This window comes from Agelaius phoeniceus, chromosome 20 (assembly GCF_051311805.1).
Source record: "Agelaius phoeniceus isolate bAgePho1 chromosome 20, bAgePho1.hap1, whole genome shotgun sequence".
Taxonomy (NCBI): Eukaryota; Metazoa; Chordata; class Aves; order Passeriformes; family Icteridae; genus Agelaius; species Agelaius phoeniceus.
The window spans coordinates 7,134,731-7,154,610 of NC_135284.1; the positions used below are offsets into that span (position 1 = coordinate 7,134,731).

The following is a 19,880-nucleotide window of genomic DNA, read 5'->3' on the forward strand; positions in this document are numbered from 1 at the left end:
GCACTGGAACTCAGAACTCTGCCTTTGTATTTTGAGATCCCTGCTCCTGGTGCTCTTAAGGGACTTTGGGCTTTTTCATGCCTTAACCAGTCTGTTGGCACCTTTTAATGGGTATTGGCCCCTGATTTTGCACTTTGGAAAACTGAGCTGTGGAAAGACTGGGTTAGTTTGTTGCCAGGGCCCTGTGAATGCTGTGCTGCTCTCCTCTGGTATCACACTTTAATCAGTTCATACAAGCTGCTGATTTTTATTCAGTTCAAGCATAAGAACCTTTTCCTCCTCAGGCCAACCTTGAGCAGCTGGTGTTTGAAGAGAAGAACAAAGCCCAGAGGTTGCAGACTGAATTGGATGTCAGTGAGCAAGTGCAGAGAGACTTTGTAAAGCTTTCTCAGACACTTCAGGTAAGAGTCCAATCAATGTGTAAGGGCTGCTTTAGTTTCATTATTTCCCCAGAGCTGAGTAAAATAAGAAACAGCAGTTGTAAATTTTCTTATGTTGGTATTTATGATCTATTTTAGAATTTGTTAGTGTAATAAACTGCTCAGGTATTCCTACTATTATATTACTATTAAAGCTATTGGGATTCCATCCTGATTACATGGTTCTAGCTAATTTTCAGTTATTGTACTAAAAGCAACTGTGCAGGGCCAAAGATGATGGCTCTTCCAGGCCTGTGTTTTTCCTTGTCCATCTCCTGATGCTTCCAATGTGATATTTTCATAGCAAATCATTCAGATGCAAATATTTGAGGACAAAGTAAGGAGCTGGTACTGCTTAATCTGAATATATGAAGTGGTTCTTAGTGTTACAATTACTGCTTTCTGTTTATACATTCTAAAAGTCTTGTCCTTGCTCTTGTCTCTGCTGTTATCCTTGTATTTCCTCCACCAAGTGAACCTTGGTTGATGTGAGGTGGCTGAGGGGAGGAGTTTTCTCAGGGGTGTCCCTGAGGCTGATCCAGGTTTTTCAGGCTGTTCTGCTGTAGTTTGTGTGCAGAGGAACTCTCAGTGACCTGGGGAAGCCAGGCTGGACTGGGCTCACCCTCAGGGTCTGTGTTCCCAGAGTTTGTGCCCCCTTTATGTTCCAGCTTTGCTCACAGAGGAGGTGCTGAATTTCAGCCCCATCTCCTTGCAGTCTTTGGCCAGGCCCTCAGTGACATCCAGCAGAATTTAAACTGCACATTTTCTGAGCCAGGCATTCAGGTTTACTTGGAAAATTAACACCAGAACATGGGAGATTTGTTTACTAGACACAGTTTAGCTGGATGGACAATGGAGATCTGTCCTCTCTGGCTCTGTGTCTGGAGGAGGTGGTAGGACAAAGGAGACTATTGAGTTGTCCTGTTCAGGCAAGTTGCTTCTTGTTTGTCCTCATCCTCACTTTTTGGGTGCAGGCACTGTTTTATGCAGTTCTTAGAGCAAACAGCCACCACTTTGAAGATGTGTGGTGGACTCTTCCACAGCTTGCAGGTAGTTCAGTAAACCTTGAGCTCAGTTAGAACTGTAGCTGTGTGTTGTTTTCTTTCTGCCCTAAGCAGTTACTGCACATCAGTTTGTGCTCAGTTGAAGCAATGGTTTGTGCCATGTGCACTGTACACAGTGTGAGATGACCATCAGAGAGGATTGTGCTTTCTTGGCAGGGTTATTCCCTTCCCTGGCCTTGTCAGTGAGAGCCTGAGCAGGTGCCCCTTGTGTGAGGGGTTCACTGGCCAAATCAGCTATCAGCAGTTCAGAGGAAGGGTTAAAAAGCAGTTAAATGCTAGTTGGGGATTTATAACTGAAACCCAGATCCTATTGCAAAGATGGTGAAAGTTTGAGTGTGAGAAAGAAATCAGTTGTGCTCTCTTTGCATTGGTTCCACCACAGTTCTGCTGGGCCCTTCTTGAATTTAAGAATTCAGCTTAAACTGGATTCTCAGCAGAGCAAGGAGTGAGCCTGGAAATGGGATGTTTGCTCCAAGAGCATTTTGGCTGTGACCTTGAGAGCCTCCAAGGCACGTGTTGGGCTGCTCCTGGGAGGGTTTACTTTGCACATCTCCAGTTTTCCAGTACAGTGTCAGTGACTGGACATGAGACAGAACACCGAGTGCTGACAATGCCTGGAACCCCCAGAAAGTGGGGGATTATTGTAAAATCACAACTGCCTCATGTCTTCTTCCTATTCTTAGGCCCAAATTAAGCTTGTGCTCCTTCACACCTTGCAGTTCTTCAGCCCCTGGTGATGTTGGATCCCTTGCGGGGTCCCTTTGGGCCTGGGTGTGAGCTCTGGGTTCTTCCCCCTTTGGGCCTGGGTGTGAGCTCTTCCCCCTTTTGTTCTGAGCTCTTCCCCCTTTAGGCCTGGCTCTGAGCCCCTTTAGGCCTGGCTCTGGGCTCTTCCCCTTGCTCTGAGCTCTTCTCCCTTTGGGTCTGGGTGTGAGCTCTTCCCCCTTTAGGCCTGGCTCTTGAGCTCTTCCCCCTTTAGGCCTGGTTCTGGGCTCTCCCCGTTTAGGCCTGGCTCTGAGCCCCTCTAGGCCTGGCTCTGAGCCCCTTTAGGCCTGGCTCTGAGCCCCTCTAGGCCTGGCTCTGAGCCCCTTTAGGCCTGGCTCTGCCCTCACTGACTGAGTGCTGTGTTGTTCCTGCAGGTGCAGCTGGAGAGGATCCGGCAGGCAGATTCCCTGGAGAGGATCCGTGCAATCCTGAACGACACAAAACTGACGGACATTAATCAGCTCCCTGAAACATGACAGGCACCCTGATGGGCTCCAAGGCTGTGGCTGAGGTTTTTAACTCATCTTTATAGCAACATTAATTATTATTTAACTCTAACCGAGAGAGCAGAAGACAACAGAGGGGAGCAATGACTTAAGTTTTGTTTCTAGAGGGGAAAAAGGTTTCGTACTGGGCAGGAAGAGAGCACAAGGGTGACTTGTAGTGTAGGAAGGAGAATTTCTAATGGAAACACTAATGAGTGCAGTGTTTCGTGTTCCACTGAGTGGGATCAGTCCTTACATTCTGAAAAACTTCCCTCTTTCAGCCGACTTCGTAACCTAATATAGAGTTTTGGAACATAAACCCCTGTCTTTCCCTCTGTTCTTTCCCCCACTACTGTGATCAAAGTAGCTGCTGGAAACTATTGTCCCTCCAAAACGTTGAAGAGCAAAGTGGTTGAAGTTTTTCTGTTTGAATAGTCAGTAACAGTATTCAGCTAGCAGAGAGAATGAGGTGTAGAGTATGCTGTATGAATATTTTATATTAAAATATGACTTTATTAGCAGGACACTGGATATTGATCTTATTTCATAACTCAGTACTTTTTTTTTAAAAAACCCATTGGCTCTGTGAAGAATCTGAATGCTGCTGAAATGTGGATATGAGTGAGCTGTGTATCTCCTGAACAGATAAATGCTAATCCAAAAGAAAAAGAACACTGTACTGAGAATTTAACTCCTTGCCATTTTTCTGTTGAATTCAGATACAGAAAGAAAAGCACAAGAAATGCACTGTTTTGTAATCTCTTTTCACAAATGTAATTTAGAATATGGAGCTACAACCGGTTGTTTCTCATCTCCTAAAGCTGAGCAGTGCCTGGAATCCCTTCTCTGTGGAAAAAAACAAACCAAAAACCAAGCAAACAAAAAACCCAAACAGAAAAAAGCTGGTAAAAGTCATGTGCATGTGTGAGCATTGGCCTGAGGTGGGGCAGGTGTGCTCTGCTCTGGGGATGGCACAGGGTGTGAAGGCAGGAGCTCTCTGGGGAAGGTGTCCAGTGAAGCTGTGAGTGAAGCTGTTCCTGCCCCCTCTGCCAGGGCAGTGCCAGCACCCAGGGAGGCACTGCCAGCCCCTCCTGGGCAGGGCACAGCCTGCAGGAGCTGCAGGGTTGTGCTGCTGGAGGGGGCAGTGCAGCTCTGCTGCCCTGCACTGCTCAGGGCTGCCTCCTGTGCTTGCCCTGGTCCTGCTCCCAGACTGTTCAATTACACTGAGTAATGTGGCAGCACAGGCAGGAAATTCTTGGGATCACTCAGTTGCCAGGTTTGGGTTTCTTGTTCTATAAATGTCCAGAGGTAACATGAGCATTCTTCCTCCTCCTCCTCCTCCTCCTCCTCCTCCTGCACTGCTGGAGCTCCATGCATGCAGCTGGACACATTCCTGAGCTGTTGCAGGTGTTGATGATCCTGGTGGTACAAACCCAATTCTTGAACTTTACAACTCAGTTCAAAGGAGGCTGAAGGAGCAGATCCTGCTGTCCAAAACTTCTTAGCTTTTCCTTCATTCCTTGATGTTTTTTCTTCATATACTTGGCCAGAGATCTGCTTTTCTTCATCACCTTCAAAAGTGACAGAAAATGCTCCAAACTGCAATGCACATGACTATATATTTTAAGTGCTTAGATCCTATTTTTAGCAGTGTATATCCTGCTACTGACATAAAGTCAGAACCAGTGGTTTTGAAGAGGAATGCCTTAAAAACAGCCAAAAAAGCATCATACAAGCTCAATTCCTTGCCACTCATTACAAGAATTAAAGCATTTTATTCACCCTAGCAATTAATTCCCTTCATAATCCTGACACCCAAAAGCAATTTTTCCCACCTTAGTAATGACTAACAGATGGCAGAGCTGTCATGTCTAGAGATGACACTTACTGTCACATAAAGGTGACGTTGGAGTGTGGCTTGAGTCTGATTTGGCAATTACCAGATTAGGGGTTTTTTACTCTTCCTCACTATTTGCTGAACTGTGGGTGACAGCAGCCAGGTCCTGATGCATAAATCCAGGACCAGATGTTTTCATTCAGTTTTCCAATGGCTGGGTAGACTTTGGAGACAGAACTACAGGCCTTTAGTAGGAGCTGCAGAACAGAAAGGAAAGCTTTTTTCTCTGTTCCCACCCTCCCTTGCCAAAATGTGTACCAGGTTACAGGGTTAGTTACTGTAACTGGGGCCTCACCTGTGCAGGAGGTGAAGGAAGCCTCGTGTATGGCAAAACTACACCACATCCTGCACCTTCTTCAGCAAGCTGAGTTCTTTAGGAACTGCACCTTGAAGTCTTCACAGTAAAGTATTTTTTGGTTGTGTTTCTGGATGGTCCCAGTGTGAGAGAGCAGGGAAAGGGGCTGTTCTGGCCTTCCAGCATCCCTTGCTGGTCCTGTGTCTGACCTGTTCTGAGCAGCCCTGGCTGTGCTGGCTCAGAGCCTTTCAGGTGCTCCAGGGCTGGGGGCTTTTCCTTGCTGTGTTTTTATGGCTCATGGGCACAGCTTTCCCCACTGTGGTGGTGTCAGGGCGAGCTCATGGCTGCAGCCTGGCAGGAAGGAGGTGAGTGGGGCAAATGCTTTGGGCTCCTTGGTAGCCCCAGGGCCTGTGGAGCTGCTCCAAAGGCAGCCCTGCAGCCCTGGGGGTGTGCACTGTGTGCTTTTCCTTGTTGGTGAACCAGGCACTGTAAAAGTCCCTGGAGGAACTTTGGTGTGGAGAGGAGGGCAGGCAGCTCTTGCATGGTTTTTCCTTTTCACCTCCCTGTTCCATCACACAGCCCAACACCTGTGCTCCTGTCCCAGTACCAGCTGTGGCCATTTTAGTGTTGGAACACGAGTCACCCTTTTCACCAACTGCTGTAATGTCAGACTTTTAAACAATTCAGTTTGCAATTGGAACCCTGGCTGTTCACAGAAGTGGTGGGAGATGTGCTCCCTGCAAACTCCTGTCCCTCCTGGGGGAAGGACAGCAAAGCTTCAGCAGCAGCAACTGAGCTTCTGCTGAACTCAAACTCACAGGGGCCTTGAAAAGCAAAACAAGACAGTGTGTGCCAAATTTGCAGAGCAAATTTAAAAGACTGTAAATGTAGGAAAAGCTCTTGGTGTAGATACTCACTGGATGATGGATTCTGGTGTTCCTGCTCATGAACATGAGAAAACAAATGTTCTTCCTTCCAGTTCTGGGTGTTGTGGAGCACGGCTGGGGCCAGGGTGGCTTCTCCTGGCTCAGGCAGTGTCACTGCTCAGCTGTGCCAGGGGATGAGCTGTTGGTGGAGGCTGTAACAGGGCCCAGGTGGAGTTCTGTCTGCATTCCTGTACCTGTATAGTCTTAACCTGTACAAAGTGTTCTTGCAGCATGTCTGGTACCCCCCAGCAGTGCCCCCCCTGTTTTAGCAGTGCAGTAACTCCTGTCCCCCCTGAGCTTCACCACGGCACCTTTTCCAAGGGCAGGGGTGAGGGACAACAATTCCTTATTGTCCACTAGAGTCTGTCTACAGCAGAGACTGAATTGGCCTTGCAATGGCAAGGACTGCAGAGCCATCTTGGCAAAAGGCAAACAGTGTTTGGAAGTGAATACTGCATTCCAGTGAGCCAAGCCATTGGTGTCCTGTGCAATCGTGGGTGTAGAATTCTGCTGTCTCCAGGATTCCAGTGTAACCATTTGTTAACTGTACTGAAGGTGTGTCCTTTATGGAGAAAGTGTTCCAAATTAAAAAAAGCTGCTGAAGTGTGTGTGTGCACGGCTCTGGTCTTTCTCCTCTGCCTCCTGCCACAGCCTCCCCCCAGGGAACCCCTGATGGAGCAAGGGTGGGAGACAATCCCAGGATAACCCCCCACTCCTGAGGCAGCTGAAGGAATCACCCTCTAACAAACACCCCAAATATAAAACACCTTCAGCACATCCCCTTCCATGACAGAAACAAAAACCACAGCTTATGAGGAGTCATATCAAAAGTATTTTATTTCACAATTCTTTACAAAATAATATGTAAAAGGTGTATTGTTCAACATACAAATGGTAAATATACAAGGGGAATACCAGGGCCAGGTAAAGCTCATCCAGCCCCTCTCCAGGACACGTCAGAAGTTCACGTGGCTCCTGATGTCGTTGATCTGTTTCACCATCTCCCGGATGTGTTCTCCCCTTCAAGAAAAAATAACCCAAGTCAAAAGGCTGCACAGAGCTAGGGAGGAAGGGAAACACTTCAGCTGGTAGAAGCAGGAAGGGGAGCAGTGCCTGTCTGATCCCAGGCTGGGTCACAGACTGCCCTGGGAGCCAGCAGCAAAAAGCATTTCCATACATCTGCTCCAAGTGCTGCTCTCAGGAGCTGCACCTCCTGAGCTTCAGCCCCTCTGCCCCAGCATGGCTTAAATGACACCTGAGACACCTGAAGTGAAGGTGAGCCAGGGCTCAGGTTCCTCCCTCAGGAGAAGCCCAGCTTGCACTTACTCCTCTCTCAGGACAGCCTGGATGCACTTGCTCTGGTAGGCACTGAGGCTGATGCTGGGCTTGCGGGGGCTGTGGCCCTTCTCCATCTGTTTCTGTTGGTATTCCTTTTTCATTTTCACCTGGGAGGAGAGAAGACAAGGCCCCTGTCAGTGCTGGTGCTGCCTGCCACAGTGGAAGCCTGTTAATTAGAGTGCTGTGTTGTACTGCAATTAATTGGTTCTTTTTGGGTTCAAATCTGTCTGCTTTTGCACTTCCCACGAAGAGAAGAACTGTCCCTGCCAGGCTGGGGCAGGGGGAGCTCTCTGAGGGCTTACAGTGTGTGCAAAGGTCCTGCCTGTATTACCACCAAGGGCCCAAAGCCCCTTGAGTTCCTTGCTGCTCATTAACACAAGTACAGCATCACTTTGTGGGCAGGACTCGTCTGTCAGCACTGAGGGAGGAGCTCAGTGACCTCCCAGCCTGGCCATTCCTCCTCTCACCTGTCTGATGGCATTGCTCAGGTGCTGCAGCTGGTCATGGATTGTCTGCAGTTCCTTCTTCATATCTTTTTCAGTGTCAGATAGAACAGGAAGCTGAGAGTGGAAACTCCGAAGGACTTTCTTCATCCTTTGAAAGCAAGAAATGTCTCTGAGTTAACATCCCTGGTACCCAGCTCTGCTCAAACACCTGGGCCATGCTGCCCAAGTCTCAGGGGCTTCACCTTCCCCTTCCAGCTGGTCTCAGTGCCATTTCTGAGCATGGGGCTGGCTCTCTGCAGACAGATCACACCAAGCCCCAGCACAGGGAATTGCAGAAGCCCAGTTTTGTAACTCAGCAGTGCAGCAGCTCCAGCCCACTCTGTTCTACAAACTCTGTTTAACACCAGGTGGTGTGAGGTGAAATAGAGCCCTGTGTGCACTCACCTGTTCATGATGTCTTCTTGCTTCTCCTTGGCTTCCTCATACTTGTCAGCCAAGCGCTCGGCCATTTCCCGCAAGCTTTTCCTTAAGGTGAGGGAGAAACAATTCCTTACTTAGATCCACACACGGGACCAGCCAGGGTGTGGGAAAGGACAAGGAGGCTGAAGAAGGCAGCTGGAGGAGGGAGCAAACCTGCAGGCTGGGAATGCCTTCACTTGTCACCTGTTCCAAACCACCAGAGGTGCATCACTCCTGAGTTTGACTGGATCAAGGAGAGAGGCTCTACTCACCTCTCCTCTCGACAGTAATTCAGATCCTCCAGTTGTTTCTTTTTCTGTCCCCACAGCAGCTTCACTCTGAAGTAAACACATACCAAAAAAAAAAAATCAAACCACTTGCAACCAGGTGAATCAGGCTTTACACCACAGAGAAAATCCTGGGAGTGGGAAGAACTAAAGACACTGAAAAGGGGGCAATGAGAAAAAACTCCCATTTTGTCCTAACTGTATAGTGTAAATAACTGACTATGATTTGAAACAGCAGAGACTTAAAGCAATTTCCCTTTGTCAGGATTTGTGCTGAGGTCAGACTTCCTGCCACCCACAGGCCCAGGCAGGCAGACAACACCATGAGAAAAGTATTTTATCTGTGTGTGTGTTTACCATTTTCTTCTTCCCTTATAAGCCACTACAGAGATCAGCTATTAAACTCACTCCTGCTTTTCCTGACAACTTAGTTTTAAGTTCTGGTATTCATTGTTAGTTTTACATTTACTCACTCACCAGGATTAGACCCACAGTGCTGCTGTGTCACAGAGACATTCCAGCACATTTTTATGAGAGTTTTGCATTACCTTTGCTGAATCTCCTCCTTTGCCAGGTCCTGTTTCAGTATATATTCCTCTCTGAACACCTGGGTGGCTCTGCTGAGGAGCTGAAGGCATTCTTCAGGGGGAGGAGCAGCATCTTTATCTGCAGATCTTAAGATTGAGATTTTTGCCATCTTACTAATATGTTCCTTTGGAAGGCTAAACCACTTCCAGTGTTTATGGTAAACCTCGGGGGGGTGGGGGGTGTTATGAAAGTGAGGGATTACAATGAAATCCCTTTGACACGAGGAAATCCCAAGGTAGCTTAAGAAACTCCAACCCCAATGGGCCAAGCAATGAGAACCTCATCAGCTGAGGGCAGCCCTGCTCTGAGCAGGAGCCTGGAGCCAGGGATCCCCTCCCAGCCTGCACCATCACTGGGCTGGTGCAGGAAATGGCCAACACCCAGTGTTCCCTCTGCAGGTGCCCCAGGTTCTGCTCACTTGAGGTGCAGGGGGTTGGCAGAGCTGCGCTGCAGGATGCCCTGGATGTGCTTCTCGAAGGAATGCTCTGCCTCGGCCACGATGCGCAGCGGGGACACGGCCAGCTCCTTGTCCTCCCTGGTGCACAGCAGGGGAGGGGAGGCAGGGTGCACGGTGCTCCTGCACACAGCAGCACAGGGAACAGTCACACCCCTCACCCTGAAACAGGCCACAGCTCCTCACTGGACTCCTCCCCTGGGGAGCTCCTGGGTCACTGCAGCTCCCTCAGTGATGTGGTAAATCCAGCCCCAGCAGGGCAGGCAAAGCTCACAGCCCCACACCTGTTTGGTCACAGCTCAAACTAGCAAGGATCATAAATATCCTTTGGCCTAAGGAGAAGAAAGTTCCAGAACAAGGCAGGCAGGCATTGGAACAGCAGCATGACCTTCTCCACTAAGCACCCTGCCTGGTCACTGCCCACCTGTGTGGAAACAGTGAAATAAATAAAAGATCTCCAGGAGAACCTGATGTTAACACTGGCTCTGCTGATGGTACCTGTCCTACCTTAAACAGTGCCCTGCAAAAACTAAGCTGAAAACAGTGTGACCCCCTCAAGGTGCTCATTTCATTGTGCAAATGCACATTTACACCACTCTGTATCTTTGCCACCACCTCCAAAGAAAGTAACTGGAAGCACAAACAAAAATCCTACTTCTGTTTTTCCCCTTTCAGGCACACAACTCAGCAGCTCATTAAGAATATCAACACTACTGAAAAACCCCAACAATACCATCAAGAACATTTTTTTTGTCCTAATACTCACTAAAAAAGACCTGATTAATTATATCCCTACAAACACCTCATCAGCAGTAGGTAACTGCTACAGTAACACTTCAGTGCTCAAACAGGGAGTGTTCAGAAAGCAAAACTTCATGGAGTGTCCTAAGAGCTGCAGGACCCTGGGCTGAAACAATCAAAGAGTAATTGAAAAACAGGAATATCCTTTTTTGGTCCTTCCCATGCAGTCATGGACTTCAACTGAGAACCACATACAAGAGAGGCCTTGTAATGCACTCATAGCTGTTGGTGATGCAAATCATGGTGGGCCCCAGGACATCAGAAACGATCCAAAATCCTCTAATTGGAGCAGGCTGCCTGAGGGGAAGAACACAAAAATTACCCAGTCAGGAAAGTTCTTTATTCCTGAAATTCTGCACATTCTACTCTTTTGGAAATGCTCCAAGGTCAGGTAAATGGAAGTGAAAACTTCTGCTGATCTGACAGGTGATTTTCAGACAGTAACACAAGAATTTAAGCTAGTACCCTAACTGTGCAGTAAGAATCCTGATACACAAATTGCTCAGTTGTACTGTTTGAAATCTTTTGAGCTTACTTTAATGGCAAGAATGCAGCAAAAGATAACAAATCATAAATATTTTCCATAGCAAGTCCCCAACTTGGAAGCAATTGAGAAAGAGTTTGGTTTTTTACCTGCATGGCAGTGGTTTTGTACAAAGAATATGTTCAACAAAGCATTTCTGTTCTGCTCCCAGCTCTTGTAAACTGTCTTTGTCTTCCTCATCTACAAGGAGACATGTCAGGATGCATCAGATCCACTCTGCAGGGTGAGGGGTTCAGTAGTCCCTGCATCCACCAGCCTGTTACTGGTGGATGTTCATCTGTTCCCCACATTTCTCACTCACCTGAACCAAGGAATTTGTGCAGTTTATTGATCCATGTCAAGCCCACACTGTGGACACCAGCTTCGTGTGTGCAGTGGTATCTAGAGGGACATTTGGGATCTGAAATTGAAGCAGAAAATGTCAGAGATGGCACTGAACTGAGAAAAACTCACCCTTCACACCTGCCCTGCTGATCCTGTGTATCAACTTAGTGTCCAGGCAGCTTTAACATCTTGGTGCAAGCACCAGAAACAGAGATACACGTGTTAGAGTCTAACACACTGCTGAGTTGTTCTGAACCTTTCCTATCACACCACATTGCATCACTCAGGTAGGTTTCCAATGGCAGATACTCAGGTTTCCAATGGCAGATTATTAAAACTAGCAGACCAGCATTCTGACAGGCTGCTTGCTGCTCCCAAAGACCCAAACACTTTGTCCTGCCCCCAGTTCCATGGGATAAGCAGGTCCTTCCCTCAGGATCACCCTCCCCACAGCACTCCCTCACACTCACAGGTCAGCACAGATGCAGAAACTTCTGCTTTATAAGCCTCAGATGACAGGATTTAGTACTGACCATGTGTGATCTACACTGGAGCCCCTGCCAGGCTTGCTCTTTCCACAGCTTTACTGAGGGCATCAGGCAAATCCTTACTCTGATCCCTGTTTGTCTGACACTGATGAGAATGTGCAAATGACTGGATCCTAAATGTGTGCCACAATAAGAATAAAAAGCCACAAGCTGAACAGCCCTACCTCGGTGCAGCTTGATTGGGCAAGAGAAGTCAGACTCCAAAGGATCTTCCTCGTCTCCTGTTGCCAGTTTCAGTGCAAGTTCCAGCTCAACACATTCAAACACGTACAGGGAAGGAATAAGATCGGATCTGGGGTCCCAGGACTTCTCTGACTGTAAAGAGCATTGAATTCTTCTGTCAGACATCATTTAAATAGGAATGCCAACATAAACAGCATCAAGAAAGTGTTACAAGTTTTAATTGTCAAGGAATGTAGATCAAGTTTACTTTAAAAAAATTAACTCAAACCCAGGGTTTCTTAGAAAATCCTCCTTAAATTAGATCCTTAAATTTGATCAAAAACTGATCTACTATCAGGGTACACAGGATTGAGATTTAAAATAAAAGTGTCAGGGAGCCACAGGGACTGGCTGAAACAGGAGAAAGATTCACACTACTTCATTCCTAAAGAATGCAGCTTTGGCACTTGGCACACACTTGGAGGCATCCCGCCACCTTGCAGCAAGAACTTGGATTTAAAAAAACCAAAACACCTACAAGAAAAAAACCAAAGCAAGAGAAGGTACCTGCTCATCATCCTCCTCTCCATCCAGCACCACGCAGTGGTAGAGCATGCCTGCCTCGGTGGCGATGACCAGGATGTTGGGCACGCAGGGCAGGCACAGCACGGCGCAGGCGTCGTAGCCGTAGTTGTCCTCGGCAGCCGGGTGCATGGGCAGGGGCCCCAGCAGCTTCCCCGGGCTGCCCGTGCTGCAAGGAACGGGGTTGGGTTTGCCTCAGCCCACGGCTGCCAGACAGTGCTGGGAGCTCTGAGACCACTGCACTGCTGCAGACTGCAACTCTGACCTGCAGCTCCTTGCTGCAGATCTCAGAGGGGAAATCAGAGCTCATTTTATGCTTTGAAAGCAACCAAAGCTACACTGCAAAAATTCACGAGGAAACATTTTCATACAAGAACACAAAATACTCATGGAAGGCTCAAATTAATGATTACTCAACTGGTTCTTGCACTTCACATGCAGCATTTTGTGTTGTGGCATTTCTTTGGGCAGAACTTTAGATGGACTAAGGCCATCTCACTGCCTGCAGACAGATCTCCTCACAGTGCTGTTTCTAACCCAAGTACCAAACTCTTTAATATTCAGCTACACAAGATCTAACTTTCAAGTCTTGCACCATCTTCTCAGTTTTCTAAATTCCTTCTTGTATCATGTTTATATTTTTGATTAATCATTTCCATTGCAGAACAGCCTGTGAACTCCTTATGCTCTTCAAATATTTTCCTAGGATGTCCCTGGCTCAATAAGCCTCATCCAAAGCTAAGGATGTCTGTGCCACAAAATACACTGAACAGCCTTAGACCCACTGATCTTTTTACAGCCCTGTGTTTTCATATCAGATTGCTGGTGGTAAATAATGCACAGTGCATTCTGAGCAGTGGAAGCTGCACCCATAGTGTTTGGATGAGAAAGAATGACAGGCTGGTTTTGGATTCCAGTCTATCAGCACTGCCACAGAGACAGAACAGGCTGCAATACAAGAAAACCCAGCCCAGCATCCCTCACAGAGTCCCAGCCAAGCTGAGAGGTGACTCTCACCCCAGCACTGTACACCCAAGCACCCCAGGAGCCCTGGGGGTCAGACCCTACCTCTGGAGCAGGCTGACGTAGGTGAGGAAGGTCTCTCCATTCTCATAGAGGATGTACAGGGGGTAGCCCAGCACCTCCTCGCTGCCGCGCTGGCCCAGGACGTGCTTCGGCACCGGCACCTGCGGCCCGAAGTCGAAGGCCACGGCCGTCTCGCCCAGGGACGCGGTGTAGGCTCTCCTGGCACAGGGCACAAGCAGCCGGGCTCAGCAAGCACTGAGAGCACAGAGTGCCACCTGCTCCTGAGGGCTGTGCTGCCAAACCCCTGCCCAGCCCCATCCCACCCACCCCTGCCAGCTACAACAGGCTGTAAGGGACACCCCAGTCATGGCACATCAGCTCTGCAGTGCCCCCACAGCTCCAGAGACACGGGAGGGGTTCTGGTACTTCCTGTGAGGGACACGACTCTGTGATGCATGAGTTCTGTTTGCAACCAGGCCAAGAGGGACATAAAAAGATAATCTATTTTCTACATCCCTCATTCAAAAACCCCTTCCTAAAGTCAATGTGTGGTTTTCAAGCTGCTACTCTGACAAACACTTGACTGTACAGTTTGTCACCACTTTGTTTTAGAAGGGTGGGGGAGAGGAAAGGGAGAGGAAAGAAAAGAAGAGAAAGAAAGGGAAAAAGAAGGGAAAAAGAAGGGAAAAAGAAGGGAAAAAGAAGGGAAAAAGAAGGGAAAAAGAAGGGAAAAAAGGTGAAGGGGAGGGAAAAGTGTAGGTACTCTGCTGTGAAGAATTGCTAGCACTACAGAATTCATATGAGATTTTCAGGCATCTTTATCACTTATTCATTAAAAACACAACTGAGAATACTGAATATTTTGCAGGAGCATTTCAGAATACAAGAAGCCACACCAACCCTGTTTTGATGGTAAGAGTCTCCTCCTCAGTGTCTGAAAGCACAATCACTTTGATGGGTGTGTGAGGCACCTTCAGACTGTAGAACCTGGGGGAAAGAAACAGCAGCCATGCTCTGGCACTCTGCTGGCAGTGCTGCACATTCCCTGCTGACACAGGAACATCAGCCACTCACTCTGAAATTCCCCCCATCCTACTTTTTTATTGCTAACTCTGGTAAAAGTAGCAGGATGCAAATACCCAGTGACAAGTTAAGGCTGGACATGACAAAAAAACCCCACACTTTGAAAAATCAGCCACAAATGGGGCTTACCTGATGGTGTTATCTGATGTCAGGAGCACAATGTGGGGCTCCATGGTGTCACAGGGGTACCAGGCTGCATGCTTGAGGGTCAGGGAGGTTGAGCTGGTGAAGAACCGCTCCGCTATAGGAATGGTGCTGGAACACAGAGCAGAGACTTGCACTGGGACCAGAAACACAAAGCTACTTCTAAAGGGAAGCAGGGGCAAGAAGAGCTAGAGACACAATGAAAAGATTTCAGAGTCTTTATCTGCACTACTCTGAAAGTTGGAAAGCAGCTTTAAATTGAAGGCCTCTGTTATTTCCCCCCAAATGTCTGCTTTTAGCTGCCACAGCTGAAAGATCCCAGAGAAGCTGCCCCATCTCTGGACATGTCCAAGACCAGGTTGGGCAGGGCTTGGAGCAGCCTGGTCTAGTGGAAGGCATCACGGTCCATAGCAGGAGTTGGAACTTGCTGACCTTTAAGGTCTCTTACAACCCAAACCATTCTATGATTCTGTGGAAAGCTACAGAATACTGGAGGAGCATCTTGCTCCTCAGCAATTGCAACAAGTTTAGAAGGTCCTTTATTTGGGTTACTTGACAAGCAAGCAAGTATTTGAGCCACAATAATTTATTTGTGACTGCCCCCCAACGCCAATACAACCTGTACCTTCCACCAGTGCCTTCTGTATCTACCTAACTCCAAGAAAGGGAGGCTGTGGAGGAAGAGTGGCAGGACAAGGGTGTCATTATTCACCTGAGGTCTCACTCACCTGCAGTTCACCGTGGATTTCCCACCTTCAAACTCGGAATTCTTGCCCCAGCGTTTGGGCAGCTCCAGCACCATGAGCCCCTTGGTACCAATGAGCGCCACATGGTGCTGGGCAGGGCTCAGCAGCGTCTGGTGCACGTCGAAAAGGGGCGGGTTTATGCACAGAAGAGTCTGAAAACAGAAATGTTGCAGGGAAGCACATGCCATTCGAAGCACTCAAACCAAAGTACAGCTCATCTTTATTTTGGATGGTGATTTACACGGCACGGAATGAAGCACAAAGCAGTGGGGAAGGACAGCCCAGGGCGGGCTGACGGATGATGATGTTCCTTCAAGGAACAGACCCCCTCAGCCCCGTGCCCACCATGGCCTTCCTCCCCTCACAGCTCGCATCCCCCACATCCTCTCTGTCCCGTTTTTAACACTCCCCACACATCCCCACATCCCCTCAGGGCCCTCTTCCCTCACGGTCCGCCCAGCCCCTCACACCCAGCCCCTCATCCCCTCACACCCCAAACGCCCCCACCCCGGCCCCCTCCTCCTCATCCCCTCACAGCCTCCCCCTTCCCTCACACCGTCCGCCCCAGCCCCTGCTCCCCTCAATCCCCCCTCAGCCCTCCATCCCCCCTCAGCCCCTCCCGCCGTCGCCAGGCGGGGGCCGCACCTGGTAGCGGCCGAGCGCGGCGGGGTCGGTGCCGGTGCCGAGGCGGCGCAGGCCGATGGCGAGCAGGGCGGCGGCGGGCCCGTCCCAGAGCAGCAGGTCGGAGCCCAGCCCGCACAGGAGGTCGCGGAGCCGCGGCGGGCGGGGGGCGGCGGGCGCGCGCTCGCGGAGGCGGCCGAACAGCGCGTGCTGCGGCAGCGCCGCGCGCCACTGCTCCGCCGGGCCGCACTCGGCCGCCATCGCCCCGCGCGCCGCGCCGCCCTGACGTCACCGCCCGCGCGGCCAATGGGCGCCGCCGCCCGCGGACTACATTTCCCGGCGTGCCCCGCGGGCCCGGCGTGCTGTGGGTTCGGCGCGATGGCGGCGCCGGTGCAGGGGCACCGAGCGCGGTACAAGAGCCCGGGCGGGCCGCCCTGGAGGGAGACGTACCGCAGGGTGAGCGGGGAGCGGGCCGCGAGGGGGAGACGTGGGCTCCTTCCTTATCCGGACCCAGTTCGGTCCTCCCGGGGCTGGCCGCAGTGGTCCCGCTGGGGTGGGTAAACCGCGCCCCGTCCGAAACTCTCCCCTGACCGCGTCCCGAACGCTGTCTGCCAGCGCCCGGCGCTGCCCCCGCTGCGAGCTGTCAGCCAACTCCCCCGCAGCCCCTCCGGGACATGGCCAGCCCTGGTGCCTCCCCCGTGTCCCCCTCAGGGATTCCCGATCTCTCGGCCCTGTGGGGCGCACCCCCAGCCCCGGTACCCCCGTGTCCCCGAGCGGGCGCTGACGGCCCCGGGCGCTCTCCCCTCCCGTCCCCGCAGCGCTGCATGGAGCGGCTGAGGAGCAGCCGGGCCAAGCTGCTGGACCGCTACCGCCAGGCCGGGGACGGGGCGTGCGGGGCGGCCCCGGGCGCGCTGCTGGTGCAGGAGGTGATGGAGCAGGAGTGGCAGGAGCTGCGGGACAGGCTTCCCGGCCTCGGCGGAGAGCAGCCCATGGAGCAGGTCAGTGCTGGGTCCCCAGCCTCAACACTGTGTGTGTGATACAGGAGTATCAAATACAGCTCCCTGCGGGTCTAACTTTAACTTGTCACTGGAGCTAACAAAACTCAGGAGCTTCAGGGTTTCCTGTTCTGCAGCTCGGGCAGGGTGTTGAGCTGTGAAAGTGCCTTTGGGCATGAGTGGGGAAATTCCTTATTTCCTTCACAGCCTGTGCATCACAGCAGAGGGTTGATTTCCTCATCTGTGCTTTTTATAGCTGGTTGTCACTTCCCTCTTCTGAGAATGGAAATGAAACTTCAATGTCTTAAAAAGCAAGTTCTTGGACAGGCTGTACTTGGGTCTCTTCTGGCTGGCTCTGCACTTGTGTTTACAGTACAGGTTGCTTCCCACAGTGCATGGGTTTGCAAATAGAGGGATTTACTAGACAGGAGAATAAGAGTGGATTTGTGTTGCTCAGTCAGGTGCTGGAAGTGAGAAAGTGGCTGGAATGGGAGGATCACTGTCTGGTTAACCTTTCAGGTGCTGGAGGACCCTGATGAGCTGGCAGTGCTGGAAGAGATCCAACGAGAACTGATCTTGCAAGGTAAGATCTTTACACATCTTCTGACTCCTGTTTGATGTGTAACTTCCTGGTAAGGCAGAAGAGCCGAGGCTGCACTCCTTGTTTCCTGCAAACCACGTGATACAGGGCAAGAGCCTCCTTAGAAATCTTGTTGAGGCTTTGAGGTATTGAGACCTCTTCTCACAGTTCTAAGAGTTTAAGTGGCATTTTAACATCTGTGAGGGAGGCCAGAGAAACAGGACTGAGATCTGTTAGCTCTAGGAACCTTTATAAATCAATTCAGGATCTTTCTCAAGTGCTGATCAGAAAGACCCATATGAGACGAGCTGAGCCACAGAAAAAAAACGGATTAGCAGGAATGATTTCACCAAGCGTACAAATCTGAGCCAGAGGAGTAAAAGTTCTTAGAAACTCATATCTAGCCCAGCCTGCATCAGCCCAGCAGCTCTGCCTGTGCTGCCCAGCAGGCCCTGAGGGTGCTTTGCTGTGCTGTGTTGTTGCAGAGCAGTTGGTCATCGAGGAGTACGAGCGGAGCCTGCGCTTCGATGAGGAATGTCTCAATGCCATGCTGGACGGCCTGGATGCCTCTGACAGGGTCATCTGCCCTGTATGTAGGAAGTAAGAAAGCCTTTGGCATTGGAATCAGATTCCTCACTCTCCTGCAGCAGTCTGGGCTTAGAAATGTGCAGAGGGAGGCTGCTGTTCATTTCAACAACATAGAAATGCCTGAGCAATGATCTGAATCTAATGGGGGGGTGTTGGGTTGGTTTTTGGGGTTTTTCTTGCTAAGATCTTCCCTTGTTCTGGGTGTCGTGATGCTCATTGTTTGCTCTTCCCAGGAATAACCTGACTGTGAAGGCTCACTTGGTTTGTTGCCAGTGTGGATTGCACATCAGCACACAGGTGAGCTGCACTACACGTTGTGTGTGGCATCCCTGCTGCTGCAGAGGCAGCTTTAAGCTACAGACAGGAACTCCAGCTGACCTTTAATGAATTATTCTCAGGATATGACAGAAGGGAAGCTTCGGTCCCTGCTGGAAAGCACCTTGACAGAGCACAGTCAGAGGTGCCTGCACAGCCCTGAGTTCACAGTCACCAGTGGCATGGAGGAGGAAGCCAGCCTGCTGATGAGCTGCCCTGTGAGTGCAAATGTCAGGTTCCTGGAAAGGATCCCTGCTTGGGTCCATGGCTCAATTACATAGGCTGAAACCACAAGTCTGTTGATCTCTGGGTTTGTGTGGCTGTTTTTTCACAAAATTCCTTGGAAATGGCTTTACCTTTGACCACCAGTAACCATAAAAGAGAAATTTCAAAGTACACACCTTTAACTGCTGGATTAGGGAATCTTTCAAGGACCTGTCAAATTTAGTGTCCTAACTTTAACCAACAATTTTTAAGTCTTGTGTGCACAATCTGATCAGATAAGTGGTTCATGAAGAAAAGTTTTAAAAATTATTTGTTTAAACCTCCTGAAAAACTTCATCCAGGTGTCTCAGAGAACACACAGCAGCCCTTTGGCTCAAGCCAGAGCTGGTGTTTGCTTTGCTATGTAAAACCAGTGTGAGGACAGTGGTAGGGGCAGAGCATTTCAAATAGAGCCATGGAATTGTTAAAGTTGGAAAAGACCCCTAAGATCAAGTCCAGCACTCCCCCAACACTGCCAGGGCCACAACTATGCAATGTCCCCAAGTGCCACATCTAGATGTCCTAAATCTCTCCATGGATGGTGACTCCACCACTTCCCAGGGCAGCCTCTGCCAGTGCTCAACACCTTTTTTGTGAATTTTTTCCCCCCAGTCAATAGTTTTTCCTGTTCAAATAGTTTTGAACTTTATACATTAACACAGTTCTCTGTTCAACTTTCTTGTGAAGGTCTGTGACTCCTGGATCATTCTCCTCTAAGGTGATTCAGCTGCTGCTTTACTTCTGGAAAACTTCAATACTAAACTTCACCCAGAGCTGCTAGGACTCTTTTGTACTATTTCTAACTGCTGTGTCAAAAAGACACTGCAAAAGGCACAGGATTGCCTTGACCTGCACTTTTAACCACACAGGACATGTTTTGAAATAAATATATATTTAGTTTATTTTGGCCTTGGTGTTGTCTTTAATACTACATCAGTGCTCTCACAGCTCATGTTGGACTTCAGCTTTGAGTTTAAATAAACCTTAAATAAATTAACTAACTAACTTAAATAAACTTAAAACCTTCAAACAGCAATTGGAGGCACCGGTTTAAGGAGAAGTGCTCAACCATCACTGCCACAACTACTGTGAGCAGCTCTGGCAGAGAGAAACTCTGCCATCACTTTCATGGCAGCT

At 49.6% G+C, this 19,880-nt stretch overlaps 3 protein-coding genes across 3 annotated transcripts in view; 2 read left to right on the plus strand and 1 right to left on the minus strand.

The window, feature by feature from the left end:
* RABEP1 (rabaptin, RAB GTPase binding effector protein 1) overlaps positions 1-6,451 on the plus strand; it is a 48,331-nt gene extending 41,880 nt beyond the window's left edge. Inside the window, exons 17-18 of the mRNA XM_054646849.2 lie at positions 285-401; positions 2,620-6,451. Of these exons, the coding sequence (XP_054502824.2) occupies positions 285-401; positions 2,620-2,721 (219 nt within the window). The 3' untranslated portion in view covers positions 2,722-6,451. The remainder of the gene's footprint in view (positions 1-284; positions 402-2,619) is intronic.
* Positions 6,452-6,657: 206 nt separating this feature from the next.
* NUP88 (nucleoporin 88) lies at positions 6,658-16,282 on the minus strand. Its single transcript, XM_054647105.2, has 17 exons — positions 16,026-16,282; positions 15,363-15,532; positions 14,620-14,745; positions 14,308-14,394; positions 13,450-13,626; positions 12,367-12,550; positions 11,802-11,952; positions 11,067-11,165; positions 10,855-10,945; positions 10,417-10,518; positions 9,385-9,543; positions 8,927-9,052; positions 8,364-8,429; positions 8,077-8,157; positions 7,654-7,780; positions 7,175-7,293; positions 6,658-6,868 (listed from the first exon to the last, which is right to left on the minus strand). Exons 1-17 carry the CDS (start codon positions 16,260-16,262, stop codon positions 6,805-6,807), a joined length of 2,166 nt encoding a protein of 721 aa, XP_054503080.2. The 5' UTR covers positions 16,263-16,282; the 3' UTR covers positions 6,658-6,804.
* A 63-nt stretch (positions 16,283-16,345) lies between these two features.
* RPAIN (RPA interacting protein) lies at positions 16,346-19,645 on the plus strand. The gene is made up of 7 exons (XM_054646784.2): positions 16,346-16,457; positions 16,820-16,999; positions 17,516-17,579; positions 18,062-18,176; positions 18,398-18,461; positions 18,563-18,697; positions 19,431-19,645. Exons 1-7 carry the CDS (start codon positions 16,380-16,382, stop codon positions 19,458-19,460), a joined length of 666 nt encoding a protein of 221 aa, XP_054502759.1. The 5' UTR covers positions 16,346-16,379; the 3' UTR covers positions 19,461-19,645.
* The last annotated feature ends 235 nt before the right edge of the window (positions 19,646-19,880 follow it).

What these genes read in the sequence shown, in the direction of transcription:
- RPAIN (XM_054646784.2), top strand. Translation starts at nt 16,380, where the DNA reads ATGGCGGCGCCGGTGCAGGGGCACCGAGCGCGGTACAAGAGCCCGGGC. An exon ending in GGAGGGAGACGTACCGCAGG is followed by an intron (nt 16,458 to 16,819) that starts GTGAGCGGGGAG and finishes CCGTCCCCGCAG; the next exon opens with CGCTGCATGGAGCGGCTGAG. An exon ending in GAGAGCAGCCCATGGAGCAG is followed by an intron (nt 17,000 to 17,515) that starts GTCAGTGCTGGG and finishes TTAACCTTTCAG; the next exon opens with GTGCTGGAGGACCCTGATGA.
- NUP88 (XM_054647105.2), bottom strand. Translation starts at nt 16,262, where the DNA reads ATGGCGGCCGAGTGCGGCCCGGCGGAGCAGTGGCGCGCGGCGCTGCCG. An exon ending in CCGCGCTCGGCCGCTACCAG is followed by an intron (nt 15,533 to 16,025) that starts GTGCGGCCCCCG and finishes TTCTGTTTTCAG; the next exon opens with ACTCTTCTGTGCATAAACCC. An exon ending in ACATCAGATAACACCATCAG is followed by an intron (nt 14,395 to 14,619) that starts GTAAGCCCCATT and finishes TCTTTCCCCCAG; the next exon opens with GTTCTACAGTCTGAAGGTGC.